We start from the raw sequence: 19,459 nt of genomic DNA, 5'->3' as shown, positions 1-19,459 counted from the left end.
TGGACGACGTATGCTCCTGAAAAGTTCAAGTTTACTTGTGAGATGAAGAATATAGAACAAGAAATGCTAATGATTGCTTCTGTCAAAGAACTAACATTATCAGGTTTTAGGAGAAGACGAAGGCCATGAAGTAAAGGTGATTCGGAGATCACGGATGCAGTAGCAAGGCCAAAAGTTAACCTTGACTCTACCAGAGACACTTTCAAACGTAAATCTACACACAAATATGAGACGTAAAAACAGACGTTAAAACTTCAGCAAAAACGAGTCCAAGCTTCCAAAAAGGACGTGAATAACTGCCGTATGGTCATGGCGTCAGTCAGTTCTAGAACCCGACCACAACAATTTGTCCTACTCCCTATCCATATTTTGATATTTCTTTCTGTACATTAAGTATTACCCGATGCAAACCCGTGCTACACCAACACAACCACGCGTGTATAAACCGATATCATTATAGATTCTAGCTTGTTATCTGTCGGGAGTTCAGGGACAGGTTTACATATTAAATTCAACATTAGTCTGTATTGATAACGATACTGATGCCCTGTCTCTCCGGCATCTGTCGCTTAAATATACCAAGATGGCTGCACAAGAAAAGACTCGCGTGTGTTTGATAGCTGTGGATGGAAGTAAACATTCAAATTACGCTCTCGACTGTAAGTATTTGAAACGAGTATACATCTGACTAAGTCCAAATTTTTTGAAGACATATTTGTAATTAACTCTTCAATTATTCTTAGTTGACTTGATTATTCCCACACTGAGTCAATCCACCCACATGTAGATGATTCAACTTAATTAGCACAAAATATCATTACATTTAAAAACAATGACATTAGTTACTAAAGTAACTTCGTCCCATCCACGACCCGTAACTAGACCTGACTAATCCGTTAGTTAAAGAATGACATCAAGTTACTCAAGTCAATTTCGTCCCACCCTCAAACCCCAACTAGGCCCGACTATATCCCATTACTTCAACAAGATGTTTAGTCACTGAAGTCAATTTCGTCTAGCCCTCGAACCACAACTAGACCTGACTAATACAATCCGTTACTTATAAACAATGACATCTAGTTACTCAAGTCAATTTCGTCCCACCCTCAAACCCTAACTAGGGACTATCCCATTACTTCAACAAAAATGTTTAGTTACTAAAGTCAATTTCATCTTAGCCTGACTATCCCATTGCTTAAACAATGACATCTAGTTAATTAAGTCAATTTCGTCTCACCCTCGAACCACAACTAGAAATGACAAATCCGTTACTTTAAGGAATGACATCTAGGTTCTAAAGTCAATTTCGTCCAGCCCTCGAACCACAACTAGGCCTGACTGATTAATCACGTAATAAACAATGACATCTAGTTACTGAAGTCAATTTCGTCCCACCCGCGACCCATATATATACCCTCGACTATATATATCTTATATTAATCACTGTATTCCTTAATACCAGTTCCCTAACCTGTTCCACCAGTACAGTACTGTACATTGGTTGGAGTATCTTATAGCGAGTAGGGCTACAATCGTTGTTATACGATGTCCTTTACTTTGTCTTTCACGTGTAGGATGTTATCTTCTGTATATTTAGAGATCTAATTTACTGCAGGCAGTTACATGTGTTAATAACCTTGGCCGCGACATTCATTTATATCGCTAACAGACCTGTACGGGTGAGCACTTCGTACGTCAAACTCGTAATATTTGCAATATGATAAGGAGGGCGTAGCGTCTACATATTCCCGAGATGCGTATCTTATGACACCAACAAAATGTCATAACCTGAAATAACAACATAGCACTGCATAACATCATACGGCATATTAGTGTAGCACACTGACACAACAAAGCACCAAACATACCACAACACAAAATATCACCAATACACAGCATAGCAATACGACAAACCATAGCAACACAATAAAAAATCACAACACCACATACTACCACAACAATACATAACATAGTATACCACCACGACACAGCATACCACCACAACAATAAATAACATAACATACCACCACGACACATCATAGCACCACGACACAACATACCACCACAACAATACATAACACGACATACCACCATAACAAAATATACCACCACGACACAGCATAGCACCACGACACAACATACCACCACAACAATACATAACATAACATACCACCACGACACAGCATAGCACTACAACACAACATACCACCACGACACAGCATAGCACCACAACATAACACCACATCAATACAAAGCACCAAAACAAAATAAAGCAGCACAACACAACATAGCACTACGAGAAAACATAGAGCCACAACAAAATATAGCACCTCAACACAATATAACACCACTATAATATCTAGCGCCATAACAATACAAAACAACACATCGCTACATATCACTATAGCAATACTTGACACCACAACACAATAGTACCACAACGTAACACATAGTGGTACCATGATACAACATACAATTGTAGCATTATAACATAATAACAACACCACACCACAACAATACATATCACCGCAACACAACATAACACCACAACACAAACCACATCACAACACTAGATACCGCTACATATCACAAAAACTCTATAAATATAACACAATATAGCAACAAAACACAACACAACACAGCAACACGACACACCACAGCAAACCACTGCATAGCACCACAACACGACATTGCACCACACCACGACATTGCACCACAACACGACATTGCACCACAACACGACATTGACCACAACACGACATATCTCCACAACACAGTATATCTCCACGACACAATATTAAACCAAAACTCAACGCTACATAGCAACGCAACACAACTAAGCAACACAACACAACATATCAACACAACACAACACACTACTACATAACATCACAACACGTTACACAACACACTACTATATAACATCACAACACAACACAACTTAGCATCATAGCACCATAACACAACATAGCAAACAACACAACACAATATAGCAACACAAAACAACATAGCAACACAGCATAGCAACACGACACAACATAGCAACACAACACAACACAATATAGCAACACGACACAACAAAGCAACACGACACAACACAACACACTACTACTTAGCATCACAACACAACAAAGCAACACGACACAACATAGCAACACGACACAACATAGCAACACAACATAGCAAACAACACAACACAATATAGCAACATAACACAACATAGCAACACGACACAACACAACAAACCACTATTTAGCATCATAACACATCACAACTTAGCATCACAATACAACACAACTTAGCATCACAACACGACATAGCACCACGACACACCATACCAACACGAAATAACACTACAAAACAACATAGTACCACATCAGACCATAACACTACAACACATTTCAAAACCTCGCAATACTATGTATCACCAAAATTCTACAAAACAAAACATAATCGAACACGACAAAATAATATACAGGTACATGTATATCTTAGCAAACCACTTACATGTACACATGTTTAGAGACTTTTGTGTATGTGGTAAGAATTCTAATAAGATCCCATTATGGTACTGCAACCGTACATATTTACCGGTAATCTTATTTTAAACATTTCGCTAGTTTATTATTTTGCTAATTACACTTCCCTTGTATTGTTTTCTACGACAGGCATTTTGATGCGCCAATTTATCATTCTCTGATCCGTTCAAATCCGATTATGTGCTAAAATGAAAATCTTTCATAGCATGGAGTTTAAGCTAAACAATTTTATACAAACATACCCCTCTAAAATATGGTTGTTTTTCAGGGTTCATAAAGCATGTCCATAAAGAGAACGATCGGACCATCCTGATAACGTGTGTCGACCATTCCACAGCGTTCGCCTACGGCAGTGAGTATGATACATAACGTTTATCATCTTTAAAATTGAATGTAGAAATTATTGACATAAATGATAAAATGATATTATAAGAATCGTAAGTAACCATGCTTTTGCTCCCTTTTGTGGTATTTATGTGTATCTGAACGTAAGTAAGGCCTAATCTGACATTTAAGGGGAATGTATTTCATTTAATGGCTACGAAACAAATCAACTCGATACCACAACTATCTTAATGTAACTCAGTTTCGTTAGTCATACCTACATTCCATTTAGTGCAGGTGGGCTGTTTTATTAAGTCCGTGTCTTGTTTTATTTATTACGTGTTGGCTCTTTTCCTTTGTGATACCTTTATTCCATTGAGTCTGTAGTCTTATCCAGTACTTGTGCTCTTTCTTCCGAAACTGTGTCTATGTTAAATGTTTATGCCTACCTTAATGTTTTCGTGTATATATTTCTATGATGGGAGAGGGCGTCTATGAGTTGAAAAAAACTTGTGCCTAATCCTTTGTCTCTATTTTGGCAATAAAATATGTTTAAATCGAGACGTAACGGATATCGAATAAAAGTATTTTGAAAACATTCAAGAGTAGATAGATTTTTGCTTATGCGAATTGTTAGAATATGAATCAATCTTCGTGATAATATGCTATCCAGACCAAATATTATATGTAATAACAATTTTTTGTAACTTTAAAACACACAAATACTGGATAATTGGCTTTGGGAAAACCAGGGACACCATAATCGTTGTAGATCTGGGATAAGGTTATGATCCAAGCAACGCCACTTTCATCTATTATTTTAAGTATCAATATTCTCAATTTCAACTTCGCAATTGTTAATTTTCCATTTCTTGATAGCATCATCCCTTCATTCCCACCTACGGTGTTTAAATTTCCCTGTCGATTCGATGCTCATTGGCTCGTTCCCATTATCACGATACCGTATCCGTGATCGATGTTGCCTTCTGACGGCGAAATTAACAGCTCTCGGTTTAATTAGTTGCAAGTTGATGAAAACTAAACGAAAGTGTTGTAGACACCATGATCTATTTTTTTAGTCTCTAATGCGATATGAAATCAGAAGCTTACTCTTGTTCTCCTATTTGCCAGGTGTCTCCTTGCACATTTTATTTTATATACAATTGTACATATGTATTTATTTATTTTTCTAATTTTGCACTCCTTTAATCGATTTTGAGGTTAAATTATGGTTTCGTTGATCTGCCAGTATTCTTTGTTTTTGAGTCCGATGGAGAGGATATTGAAAATAACATACCATATCGGGAAATAAACTTGATTTAATTGCCATTGTTTGCTTTTTTTCAAGATGTTTCCATGGTTCCGGGAAATCCCGATGCCATTACAATGGCCTATAAAAAAGAGGAACAAAAAGCGAAAGATTTGCTTCACAAGCTGGAGGAAGTAGTTGTAAAACACGGTGTAAGTCAACGTTTATATGTTTTGGGAAGCTAATAAACACATCAGTTTAATCTTAAAGTCACACTAAGAACGTTTGCACTGTAATACGAGGGGTGTTCCAAAAATAATGTCACTTGCATCGGTGCTCATATAGCGGAAGTGCTTTTGTTCATTTTAATTTGCTCTGCCCTTTAAAATATTCTCCGCCAGCCAGAACACACCTTTTTAGCCGGTCAATCCATTTTTGGAAGCATTTTTCATACTCTTCAATGGGTACACCCATCAGACACTGATAAACAGCAGATCCAACGGCATTTCTCGAATTGTATCTCCTTCCAGATAAATGATATTTAAGTTTTGGAAAGAGAAAATAGTCGCAAGGGGCCAAGTCTGGCGAATACGGAGGGTGCGGAAGGACGGTAACCTTCTCTGACTCCAAAAAGTCAGTCACAATACGTGCCTTGTGAGCGGGTGCATTATCATGCAAAAGTCGGACATACTTAAGTCCTGTTTTGGGGCGGCGACTTTTGTAGTAGTTCTTCAACTTTCTCAGAACAACGTTTTTATAGAACTTGCCTGTGACCGTTCTGCCTTTTGGCACCGGGATTTGAATAGCTGGACCCTTATTAGTGAAAAAATAGCATACAAAACCTTCTTTACCGTTCGTATTCGTTTGGCAATACTTGGGCGTCTGGCATTTTTAGTGGCCTATATTCGGTTGGCAACCTTCCGCTTTGGTTCAAAATAAAACACCCAGGTCTCATCACCAGTGACTATATTATCAAAAGGCTTTTTACTATATTTTGGGTACATTTTGAGAAGTTTTTTTGCCATTGTTACACGCGTCTTCTTTTGCTCATCCGTTAACAAATGGGGTATCCATCTTGCATTTATCTTTCTAACTTTTAGGTGTTTCTTCAAAATTGCATGAACTCTTGCTAACGACAAGTTTGTTATTCGAGCCAATTGTCTTACGGTGAATCGAGCATCAGTTTTGAGGATATTTCGGATTTTTTCTATGTTACCTTTGGTCGTAGTTGTTGCAGGACGACCTGGGTGAGCAGCATCTTTCAGTTGCTGCTGCCCAGCACTAAATTTACCTACCCACCTACAAACAGTCCTGTGAGACATTTGGCCCTCCCCATAAATGTCACACACCTCGCGGTGAATATCTACAGCCTTTATGCCGAGTAATGACCTACCTTTTATATAGGCCCTAATTTCAAGAACATTTTCAGCTCGTTTTCCTGTCATTTTGTGTCTAGTCTAACGAATAGGCTATGAAACGATGTACACTGTACCGAGGCCAGTGAACGTGTGGACGAGATATTTACCTGTGTCACGAGCCAGTGATCACTCAATCGACACGAGGTGGTTTTGTGCATAAATTGCACGATTTCCGCGAAATAAAGCACAGATGACATTATTTATGGAACACCCCTCGTATTAACAAGGTAAATATTTATCGATCGTATCGGACAAAGAGATAATTATTAAGAATTCTGGTTAACATTATGATAGCCTAACTTAATTTGACCTTGCTTGACCTTCCTGGTTATAGGTGGTAGCAGAAACCCTCAAGGTTGTTGGCGATGCGGGGGAGGCTATAGTTCGGAGGGCAGCGGAATACGAGGCGGATCTGATTGTGACCGGATGTCGCGGTCTGGGACAGATCCGGCGGACGATGATGGGAAGTGTCAGTGATTACATAATCCATCACTCTCATACACCTGTACTTGTCTGTCGTCACGATTGATGACGTCATCATCAGTATTAATTATAGTTACGTTTTCTACTAGAAAGACTTTATTTAGAAATAAAAAGGTTATTGTTCAAGTTTATTGGTTGTGTTATTATTGGAATACCTGTCAGTCATATATATGGATTAAAGGACAATTTGTAGTATTTATCCGGATACAAATGCAAATCAGTTTCATCGATAATTGATATAAAGTTCAATAAAGTTTCATCTTATTGAATAACAAGTGGGTATTTGGCAACAAGCTAATGCCTATAGCTGTAATAATAGGCAATGCTCCGAGTGCATGGTTCGACGATACTTACCCGTGGGGGTTTGTGTTTCTTGGGACGGCTAAGAAACGGGCCGGTCTGTGCTGTCGTGGTTCCTTGAGCAAGACAATTTATTCTTATTATTCTGCATGGAATGCGACGGGCCTCCCGTATGGTGTTCAATGAGGTAGTTAACAACTACTACAAAGACCCCTCCTCGAAATGAACCCAGCAAACAAAAACAAAGTCATGGTCAAATAGTGATGCAGCCAATGTATAATCAGCAGGATTTCTTCGCTACTATAAATTTGATACTGGTCGTTGTGGTCTACGTGTTTGAATTCCTTAGCATTCGTGATATTTAATAACTACCTGTATCGTCAGGTAGAGATCATGATGACACAATGATTAACATCCCGCCAACAGCCAGGATGCTGTGATGTCTGGTGTCAAGGAGAAACCACCGACATTAGAAAAACAATCTACCGAAACAAGGCGGAGACAGGAATACAGTTACATGAGACAAATAAGGGATACAGATCCTTACTTTTTCCACTACAGACAGCAGATCTTGTCTTTTCAATATCCCTTGCATAAAAAGATACAATCTTAAGAAAACAACGATTTAGTTGCTTCCTGCGATCATCTTCTGGTCCAATTTTCATCAATGTCTCTTGAATTAAGGAAATTCCTTCACTTTTTATGGAAGCATTATTTGACTAAGGGAACGTCTTAGCTAAGGGCCTTTCCTTCGGTTGTCTTGTTCAAAAAGTGTAAGTAAGCCATCAATTATATAGTAGTTTGGACAATTTTCTGAATATTTGTCATTATAGTTATAGATGTGTTCCGATGTTATACATGTACTTTATAATAGTGTTGACATTATGTTACTATATATTTCAGTCTTGTTTGCTGTCATTATGTCGCATACATGTGTTGTCGTCCGTACTAGAATCAAAGATCGACATTACAATAGATTGCTGTCTTGTTTGTTGTCATTATCTCACATACATGTGTTGTCCGTGCTAGGTCGGCACTGATATGCATTTTTTCTTGATGCATTGTCGTTGTAGTGTAATATATTTTCTTATATTAAACTACTAGCTGTATGAAACTTTATGTTTTGCATGGGGTATGCGTTACCATAGAACTATTGTATAATGCGCGTTACTGTCCATACATGTATAACGTGTTATTTTAACCCACATGTACCCTTAACACAAGAGCCTTGTTATCTGTGAGGAGTTCAGGGACAGGTATAGATAAAACACCTTCGGTCCGCTATATGTTAGATATTGATACCCCGTCCGTTCATCCTGTCTGTCACCTTTACCTCCTAACATGGCTGCACAAAAGAAGAATCGCGTATGTTTGATAGCGGTAGATGGAAGTAAACATTCAAATTACGCTCTTGACTGTGAGTATTTGAAACAATTATGTCTGGTTGTTTAGCTCATATCTTTGATTTGTGTCAATCATCTCGCTATACATTATTTCTGTCTGTCTGCAATCAGAGATTTGTTTTCGTGTGTTTGCAGTGGATGTTTACAGTAATGTTTGGGTGTTTGCAGTAGGGTATGGAAACTTATACAAAGGTGATTGTCGCAAAGTCATTGTCATGTTTCACGATACTGATCATATTGTCGTCTGTACATAAGTACTATACCAGGTTGTCCGTAGAGCTGTAGATAACGCTATCTATGCTGACCTTGACCGCGACATTGACACCGTCCGACTAAATATGCAATTGATAAACATCTATGTCGCAATCGTAACATCTCGGCCATTTCCGTAAAGCCTCGGAATCAAACCTCGAATGTAGTTTGGTCCATCTTATTAATCGCTACATTTCCCTACCCCAAGGTAGGCCTTATACAATCTACGTCTCTAATGAAAACAATTAAACAGTTAAAGTCACACAGGCCATAATTTAGGAGTGGAATAATATCACTCAAAGGATAATAAGAACAGCGACTGATGCCGGGGTGGACACACACGCTACTTTTTGGATCAGGAAACGGCGTAGGGTAACCTTGTTTTACCGGTATCCACGCAATCGCCGTCTGTGGTAACAAAAATCGTCAAAATGTATTCAGCAATGACGAGATAACCGAGAAACCCACACCACGAACACATCATTAAAGAACATGTAAAGTAATAAATATCGACAAAATAAGCTTGCGTTTCTTTTCCCGCTAGTTCAGTAAGCTGAAAACATACAATGTCACCAGTCCCATATACACATGTATATGCCTTGAATGATTAAAGAGAGATAGCTATGCTGATAAGGATATGACTGCAATAATGAATACCTATGCTAAGATACAATCGATCGTGGATGGCGCCATGTTGCTAGGAGATGTAACATAGCTACTGTTCGCGGTAGGTTCTTTCATAATACAGGAGAATCCAAAAAAATATAAATCAACAGACGAAACGGAATATATTTGTGTCAAACTTGAATTGTTTGGCGATTTTATAACAAGGACCTACAAACTGTAATATTTCTTAAAGGCCGTTTGTTCATGGCACCTAGAACACTAGACAAGAGTCTCCCTAAAACGGTAATATGATTCCTTGCAATGACGTCTTTAGTCCACGTCATACTTGTGGGTACTTAAATTTCTGACAAAAAATACATGCTTCACAATATCTCATGTGATTACATTATTTGGACAGGTGCCCAGTTTTCCTCTTATCACACCAGCATCACTTAGTAAAATATGCGAAATTTTCCAGGTTTGTATTATGTTCAATGATATTAGTGTTTCGGACCAGCTAAATACAAGTTGCTTATTTAAGTACAAGCTAACATTGTTTTGGACTTGTAAAACATTTTCAGTGATGTCAATAAATTGTTAACCTGACAACAAACCACAACACAGCAATATTAAATACCCCACCGTTCTATATAACATCATAACATCACGCAACAATACACAACAAAGAAAAACTGAATATTTCTGTTTTCTACATAACAGCACATCATGCTACACTTCAAAACAAAAAAAATACACAAGTTCACACAACACCACACAAAACAACATCACAGCACTAAACAACATCAGACAACACTAAACAACATCACAACACTAAACAACATCATACAACACTAAACAACATCACAACACTAAACAACATCACAACACTAAACAACATCACAACACTAAACAACATCACAACACTAAACAACATCACAACACTAAACAACATCAGACAACACTAAACAACATCACAACACTAAACAACATCACAACACTAAACAACATCAGACAACACTAAACAACATCACAACACTACAATACCACCTTGGAAAAGGTTGACGGACTTTGAGCGCGCAGGACTCGCGTCCCTCTGTATAAGGTGGTGCTGCGACGCACACGGATGGAGTGCGAAGCGTGAATATGGAGAGACATACGAACTTTTTCGATCCGATCACGGAGAGAGATATCAATAGCTAATTTAACTTAAATTAACTAATATATCTATACACGATGTTGTCTTCAGCGAAGAGTTCGTAATTTGTTGAAGCTGGGCACATTGATGACGCTAGTGGAGACAAAGGATCGTTGTTTACGTTTTATACTGTGACTTCAAAAGTAATCAGATTCAGATGTTATGGTAATCAGTAATATTCTAACATATTTTTGGAAGTATACACTTTTGATTGCTGTGAAACGTGTCTTAGTTTTAATCGGTCTTGAAGGGACGGTAGTATGAGGAAGAGCTCTCGTAACTGGCGACGGCGAATTCGGAGCAACTTCCTCAGACTGGACGACTATTGTAGAAATCATATTATGTCTGTGTAATTACTGTATCTTTAAAATGTTCTGAATATAAAAGAATCACAGATTTATTTAAAAATATATTGTATTTGTGAACTATGTTGTCTATCTTCGCCGAGAATCTTTTAAATATTGACACGAATTTTACTTGATATATTTAAATGGGAAGGTAAGAAAGACAAATTTTCAATCATATCTGAACAGTGTAAATTTAAAAGCAATCTAACACCCGATGGTCTTATTCTCCTTGAACTTTTAAAGGGTCTCCATAGAATATATATATGATATTTTGGTGATATTTTGCCCTCTTTTATCACTTTTACTAAGCGCTCCGTTGTTATTTTTGTGTCGTAATCAAATTAATCAATCTTATTATATTGTATGAGTTATGGTTTATGATAAGTATATTGGATATGTTATTTTGGTATAATGTTCTATGACTAATAGCTTGGTCTTTATATTGCTTATATCATATGCTATATAATATCTACGATGATTGTAATGTAGTTATAGAATGTTTGATGTAAAACTACTTTAGGAGAAAAGTAATAGCTTGTATTTATTATTACGAATACTGTCAAACCAAATAAAGAGAAACATATTTTGATTTTCAGATTTGATTTCTTTGTATTCAACCTTTATGTACTTAACACCAATTGCACAAGAAATTTTTTAATGCATAAAAAGTATAATTAGCTCAGTAGAGCTCTCTTCAGAATCGCACTGTATCTCAAAACCTACAGACAAAGATGAAATACAACTGGTACAGTTCTTATTAAAACAGTCTTAGGAAATTCGGGGTATATCTTGAAGGTGAATGAATAGTATGCAACACTACACAAGGTTTCACAACACCTCACAATACTACAATACACTACAGCACAACACTACACACTACTGCACAACATTACACAAGGTTTCACAACACCTCACAATACTACAATACACTACAGCACAACACTACACACTACTGCACAACACTACACAACAATATTCAATACCATAAAACACCACATAACACTACACTCACAATGTGATAATCAAAATCGTATTTTTAATATGTTATTTCCAGGGTTCGCAAAGCACGTCCATAAGGAGAATGACCGCGCCATCTTGATAACTTGTGTCGACCATTCTTCAGCATTTGCCTATGGTCGTGAGTATCATATATTCGGTCTAATTTGTTTAACGTCCTATTAACAACCAGGGTCACTAAAGGAAGTCCCAGTATTGGGAGGTGGAGGAAAGCCGTAATAAAACCACCGACCTACGGTCAGTTCCAGGCAACGGCCCCACGTGTGTTTCGAACTCGCGACCCAGAGGTGGAGGTCTATTGATAAAATGTCAGGACACCTTAACCACTCGGCCACCTCGGCCACTGCGGCCCCCTGAGTGTCATGTATTTATTATGTAAACTGTTCCCCTGTGATGGTTTGATAACGTTTATTGCAAGGGAAAATGATACCCGCACACTTAAAATATAAGTCAATTGTATGATTTATGAATATTAATGATATCAAAAAGGTACTATACGAACTATATGTGTCAGATTAAGTAAATGACTACCTTACCGTTTGGTTTTACTGCCTGTATAAAACACTTTTTTGTTCATGTTTTCTTTAATTTCTTTTATTCATAGTATTGACAACTCATGAACTTTAAACATTGTTATGCGTTTGATTTCTCCTAAGATGCGTCCATGGTACCGGGAAATCCTGACGCCATTACGAAGGCATATGCAAAAGAAGAGAAGAAGTCGAGTGATTTACTGCACAAACTTGAGGCAGAAGCTCTGAAACACGGGGTATACCATCATTTACAATTTGTTCTGATGTTTACTCACAAATATTTGTATCAAACGTGTAATGTTTATACAACATAAAACCGATGAAGAATAAGTTTGATACATTTTCTGGCGATTTCCGGACTTCCAAATTGCAAATGGGATGTTCCTGTTTTACGAACAGAGTCGTAACATTTTATTTGTATACAAGCTCTTCTCGTTATACTGTTTTTTTTGTCACATTTAACAATTTTAATTAAACATGTATTGCTGTATTGCATATAATGCAACCGTGTTAACAGTCAACATAAACTGAACGCTATTCCTTTTACTTTATTTATGCATGTTGCATGCAATAAAGACCTATCCGAAAAGGATATGTCACGTAGAGATATTTGAAATAGAGGCTGAAATATTTGACCGTGTGAGGTGTAATTTAATGATTGACATTTGACCTTATTTGACCTTGTTGTTTACAGGTGGCAGTAGAAACTCTCAGAGTCGGTGGCGATGCGGGGGAAGCCATAGTTAAGGCGGCAGCGGAATACGAGGCGGATCTGATTGTGACCGGATGCCGAGGTCTGGGACAGATCCGGCGGACGATGATGGGAAGTGTCAGTGATTACATAATCCATCACTCTCATACACCTGTACTTGTCTGTCGTCACGATTGATGACGTCCTCATCAGTATAGAATTAGAGTAGATTTTTAAATAAAACACTAGTTACAATTTCAGATTTATGGTTGTGTTATTCCTGTTACATTTTTACTCTGATGCTTGAGTTGTACGGCAATTATAGTATCCATGCTATTATAAATGAACATTGCCAGCACATTGTTATGGTCGGTTGTATGTAAAGCTTAAATACAACGGATTTGTGTAAATAACGGTTGGGAGTGAAAAAGATCCCTTTTAATGAAAACAAATACTCTTCATAGTTGCTATATCTCGTAATGAAATGCAAGCACAGTGGGCAAGTATATTACCGATATGTTGGAATTCAGAACAGCGCCTGTAAGTCAGGTATGCGAATGACCTTTGATACAAATTACAATAACCGTGTGCGTGCAAAAACGTATGAACACAGCGTCTTCCGGTAGTATTCTGGAAGTATTTATTGAGGTGCTAATTCACTGTAGCAGTATGTGGTACATAAAATACCGTGGTTATCTTTACAACGTCAGTCCTACAAAGATGCTTCGCGGTAAGTCAGTCGACTTGTAAGTATGATAAGTTTTCGGCCGAGTACTTGTAATAAACAGCAAAAATAGAGATATTTTATAAGTTTCGGGATGTAGATCGCCTCGAGGTTCTTGCCAATAACAGATGCTACTGTGATGAATGAGCCGACCCCATGGATGTGAATTGTACAGAACGCGCGCGCATTGTGCGCTGTGTGCTGTAGTATCATACCATGGTTCCCAATCTAGTACTTTGACACAGCGCGATCACATTGTCCGAAGTCGAACATGAAACAGTTCTCATTAAGTACGTCACCTAGCTACGTGATCCAGACATCCCAAAGGAGAAGTGTATAATTAACGCACTAGCTATATATGCAATCGTGATTTGATTTTACAGACAAAGCAGCGCTCGGTCACGACCATTATCAACATGTACTGTATATAAATGGACAGATGAGATTATGAGGATTCATCGATCGTGGATATTTATATGCTTCACAAACGATGCACTGACTTCGTAATGCATTACGCTTGTTAAGCTGTCGAAAGAGGCTTTGAAGTAGTTTTGATGAATATACAGTTCATTTTCCATTGCCAAGTGAACAGAAAAACAAGATGTCCGAACAACGATTGGTTGTGTTGATCTGTATGGATGGCAGTAAACACTCGGATTACGCACTTAAATGTAAGTAAATTTACTTATATATGCGTGCACGTGCGTATGAATGTGTGAGTTGTTAAGCAGTCAGGTTGGAAAAGCAGTACCTTTTACACACAATTATCTAGAGCACCCTGTTCAAATACTAATTGCAATCACACCTAGCTGCATGCTGTTACATACTCAATACACGAGTGCATTGAGTACCTATAGAGTATCTCTGTTATCCACCCACTGATGTACGGTCGGTGTCGTTATTCGATCCGATCCGATTCATAGATATACAAGGAATGCAGCATAGGTTTTTTTTATCTATGGTCTATGGAGATATGTATATATAGTAGTAAACTTTGCGTGTCATAAATGGATAAATGTATGTTTAATTTAATCTATTTTAATGTAAATGTGACATTGTTCACCGCCTCTTTCTTTAATTATGTTTATATTCATAAATACAATTATTCGGATCATCTGACCCTAAACAGAGCGATCACGTGACGTCAAATTTTTGACCATCTGAGTTCATCGCGATATTTCCGAATCATGCAAATAAGATACATTGATAAATGTATGTTCTGTTTGATAAGATAGAACCTTTCCGATAAAGGCGTCATAAACTTGTCAGATGAGAAAATTAAGAATGTCATAAAGGTTTGTTCAAAATGCTAATATAGTATTAAGGGAATGACGATATGGTCCACAGAATATTTACTGTTTTAAATACCTGCATCAATTTACAAATGTAAAAATATTCCATAACGGACTTTGTATGAATCATTATGTGTGTATGGGTGCCGTCCTTAATTAATCCAACATGGAAACAGTAGTGACCACGCGTAAAACATTCGTTAAAACACACGATTTCGTAATTGATGCTAACAATACTTCTTAAGATTCTTAAAGATTAACTAGCCTCATGTATGCTACTGCGGTACAGAAGATGCTGATGGGATATTGCTTCAGACTCTGTTTTGATTCGGGGTAATTCACAGACTTAATTGAGTTGTTTGTTCCATTGCACTGTGTTGGTATTGATATCCGCCATCATGGTTATATGACCTTGACATTCGCTGCAATTACTGCTGGCTTTTAGTCAGTCGCAATTTGGCTTACCACTAGTCGTTATATGGCTAGAATGTGCCCTGTGATTGTAACGATAAGGTTCAGTTTCAAAAAAGAGCAAACATATTATTCAATGTTCAGTCGTGTTTAATCAAAGCCCACATATAGTCTACCAAGCTGGGTATATGTACGACAGGAGACAAATGTTATGTCACACGAATCTGTAAATCAGAGCTGCCTTCAGCCATTATCAGACAGGATATAGATCACTCCCATCATAAAAAGGTATTCCCCTGAGAGCATTGACAGTGCGGTTGCTTTAAGTGTACATACTGCAATCACTCACGCTCTTAGCAGGAAGAGACATATCAAATATCGAAATTGATTTTGTTATATTGGCCTTGTTTACAGTGTTGCTTCTCAAAGAGTAGTGTTCCAGTTTTATGAAGATATTATTTCAATGTAAGTGAAATCAATACGGCTTGTCGATATTAATCAGAAATGTAAAATCACGATATATAGATAATTGCCTCCCGATTAGAACACTTTCAATTCATCTCTACAGACTACAGGGACCATGTCCACCAGCCCAACAACAGGGTGTATGCCGTACATTGTGCACACTACCACAGTGAATACTGGAACAGTGAGTAGTCACCAATATGGTTAAAGACATACCATTATCTTTACTCCTCAAGGTTTGGCATGTCTAAATTCTTATAAATACTGACACCGATTCTAAATATACATTACCGTTGAAAGGTTTTTTTAGAAGTGTTCAGAATCCGTGCAAAATGAACGAACAAGATTGAATTCGAGAGTACGTGTAGTTCTCTTCTATATCATAACATTACGTAAGACCATGGCCGATTCTCGTGACAGCCCTTTGCCAATGTTCTGTCCCTTGTATTTCTGAAAGGTCACATTTGGACAAAACATCTACACAATTCAGTTTAATATTCAATATTGGGTTTATTGAAAGTCGCTATTGACCTGTATGTTTTTTATACACACCTTTCACCTAGGTATTCCGTCATTTATAATGAATGCTGATAGCTATATCACCGTTGTGATTCTCTGAATGGCCATGTGGAGTACAATGTTTCCTGCCTTTTATCATATTGCTAATATATTGTTATTGTTAGAGTTCTCGATGGCGCCTTCTGATCCTGCTGTTCTCCAGACCATGATCGATGAAGATATCGCGAGAATCAGCAAGGTGGTAGCTCACGTCAAAGACACCATCAGTGACCTTCAGGTAAGTCCGGTTCAACTAGGTTATTACTTAACCTAAAACCATAGACCATACATTACCCACAGAAAGGTAAAGGGAGATTATATTATTGCATGCAAACACAGTCTTTGCGTATCCAACATTAAAGGGCAATCGATAACCTTCATAAAATGATAAAATAGAGAATAACATGTACGTAATGCATTGACGTATATGAAAAAGTATTTACAGGGAGAGTATACAAATTAAATGAAAATGTGAAGGTCACCATTAGTGATCATGGTTGAAGGGTATCAAATAATATGAACTGGAATTGGCATGACTCATGTCAAAGTAATCAAAAGTGAGAATGAAAGTTCATGGAATTCTACTGACTTCATAATTCGTATCTGCGATCTACTTATCTATACATCAGCTATTATCATTATGTAATCTTCATCGATAAATATTCAAGTACTTAGACGTAAATCTAATTTTTAAATTACATGTATACACGCAGTTATCATTCCATTTGCAGTTGAGTGCAGAAATCATCAAGGTCCATGGACATCCGGGTCACGCGCTTGTGGAAAAATCAAAGGAAATCCATGCCTCCATGATTGTTGTCGGGTCGCGTGGTGTTGGTACCGTTCGAAGAACATTTCTAGGAAGCATATCGGATTATCTCATTCATCATGCGCATGTGCCGGTCCTGGTTTGTAAGCATCCACAAGATATGTGACAATTACGACTGATAATGGTGGTTTACTAATGTAACTATACATAATAAGTCGATAGACAACCAGGATGTGTCGTAGACGAAGAGTGTCAGCTGATACGATATTACGTTTCTTAAAATATATATAATAGATAGAAATTTACTGATACTGTACCAAGCCTTAACTGATAACGAAAATCAGTACCTCATTGTATCGGTGTCAGGTAATCATCTACAACACAAACATCAAATTCTGTTCAGATAACAAAAAACAAAAACAACAGAAACAAAACAAACAACAAAAAGAAGAAACAAAAATAATGAAATAAATGAAATATTTTTCAACATTGTAATGGGGACCTATAAATTAGCTATCTATCCATGTGTTATAAATAATATGGTCAGTGTCCCACCTATTAAACTTATATGTTCACTGCCCATCACTCTGATATTCACCCTTATAATACCTGACTCGGTAATGAATTGTATCAAATTATATGTATGTACTAAACTCGTTCTTGCCTTCCTCTATCAACCTATTGAATGCACTTGTTATCGACATGCAGCAAACCGATCTTTAATTATACTGACCTAAACCGAAAACCATAATAATCCCGTTCCATCTTATTACTATCACTACAAAAGTCCTTAATTGGTCCAATTGAGGATGTGTGTACACAATTATTGCTTTGCCATAATTGTATACACACATTTAAAGTTTTTCCTGCTGGGGTAATAAAACAAATGTACCATAAAAATGATCACTGCAAAAGTAGATTCCGTCAGACTCATCGCGTCCCAATGCGAGTGAACTGTATCGAAAAATATCGAAACATGTTCTTATTACTAAATCCCCTTCCGGACTTTCTGTTTCCTTTCGAGGTTGTTATGTTTGTTACATATATATATATATATAGTACATTTACAAGTAAAAAAATATCACTTTTCTGTTTTGACCAATCAAAAGACTTATTACAAACGACAGTTGGGAAAATTAAAAACTTATAAGATATATATGTACTTAACAGAACATCTAACAGTATCTTCAGTGATACTAAATATATTTCACTCTTGTGGCTTATATTTTGATACTTCTTACTCGTGCTGCACACTCGTGAAAAATATCAAAATATTAGCCCCACTTATGAAATACATTTGGTATTACTAGATATCCTCTATATATCTAGCCTTAGCCAGTGCCGTCCTAAAGCAAATTATACAAATAATAAGTGGCCGAATTAACCAAAGTACTCTGTACTTGGTTTTGAATCTTTTACAAATGAATGAGTTGAATGTATCACTGCTACGACTTAATATCAATAAAGTCAAATTTTATTTACCCGACTCCAGTTTTGTTTCTGACTTATATTCTTGTGATGCTAAATCATATGTAAAAATATATATAACATAGTAACACAATTGATGCGTAGGAATCCCTCATAAAATGTGTAGTTAATTAATCATATCAAACTTAATTCATAATTGTACATTTATGAATAAATCCTACATGGTTTGTATCCTTGAATTTTTAGACAACGTTGACAACATGAATCTGTAAATATGAATCCCATGTCGAAGTACATGTTGCATGCATATTTCCTAATCACAACGTAATCGACTAGGTCATTTTTAGTGACATTGGAAACAAATGAATTAAAATATAGCAGATGATAACACATACCAGTATGAAGTAACTGATAAATTATATGATAAATAATCAGTAGATAATCATTGAGTTATA

At 37.0% G+C, this 19,459-nt stretch overlaps 3 protein-coding genes across 3 annotated transcripts; all 3 read left to right on the top strand.

The window, feature by feature from the left end:
* Positions 1-495: 495 nt before the first annotated feature.
* LOC117335179 (universal stress protein Slr1101-like) lies at positions 496-7,083 on the top strand. The gene is made up of 4 exons (XM_033895160.1): positions 496-659; positions 3,808-3,891; positions 5,212-5,324; positions 6,865-7,083. The coding sequence occupies exons 1-4, from the start codon at positions 584-586 to the stop codon at positions 7,057-7,059; spliced, it is 468 nt and encodes a 155-aa protein (XP_033751051.1). The 5' UTR covers positions 496-583; the 3' UTR covers positions 7,060-7,083.
* A 1,493-nt stretch (positions 7,084-8,576) lies between these two features.
* On the top strand, positions 8,577-13,605 carry LOC117335178 (universal stress protein YxiE-like). Its single transcript, XM_033895159.1, has 4 exons — positions 8,577-8,730; positions 12,171-12,254; positions 12,790-12,902; positions 13,361-13,605. Exons 1-4 carry the CDS (start codon positions 8,655-8,657, stop codon positions 13,553-13,555), a joined length of 468 nt encoding a protein of 155 aa, XP_033751050.1. The 5' UTR covers positions 8,577-8,654; the 3' UTR covers positions 13,556-13,605.
* Positions 13,606-14,097: 492 nt separating this feature from the next.
* Positions 14,098-19,062, top strand: LOC117335129 (universal stress protein YxiE-like). The gene is made up of 4 exons (XM_033895059.1): positions 14,098-14,752; positions 16,353-16,433; positions 16,933-17,045; positions 17,539-19,062. The coding sequence occupies exons 1-4, from the start codon at positions 14,683-14,685 to the stop codon at positions 17,740-17,742; spliced, it is 468 nt and encodes a 155-aa protein (XP_033750950.1). The 5' UTR covers positions 14,098-14,682; the 3' UTR covers positions 17,743-19,062.
* Positions 19,063-19,459: the final 397 nt, after the last annotated feature.

This window comes from Pecten maximus, chromosome 9 (genome assembly GCF_902652985.1).
Source record: "Pecten maximus chromosome 9, xPecMax1.1, whole genome shotgun sequence".
Taxonomy (NCBI): Eukaryota; Metazoa; Mollusca; class Bivalvia; order Pectinida; family Pectinidae; genus Pecten; species Pecten maximus.
The sequence above is the reverse complement of the archived record's forward strand: the minus strand, read 5'-3'. Positions and strand labels throughout refer to the sequence as shown.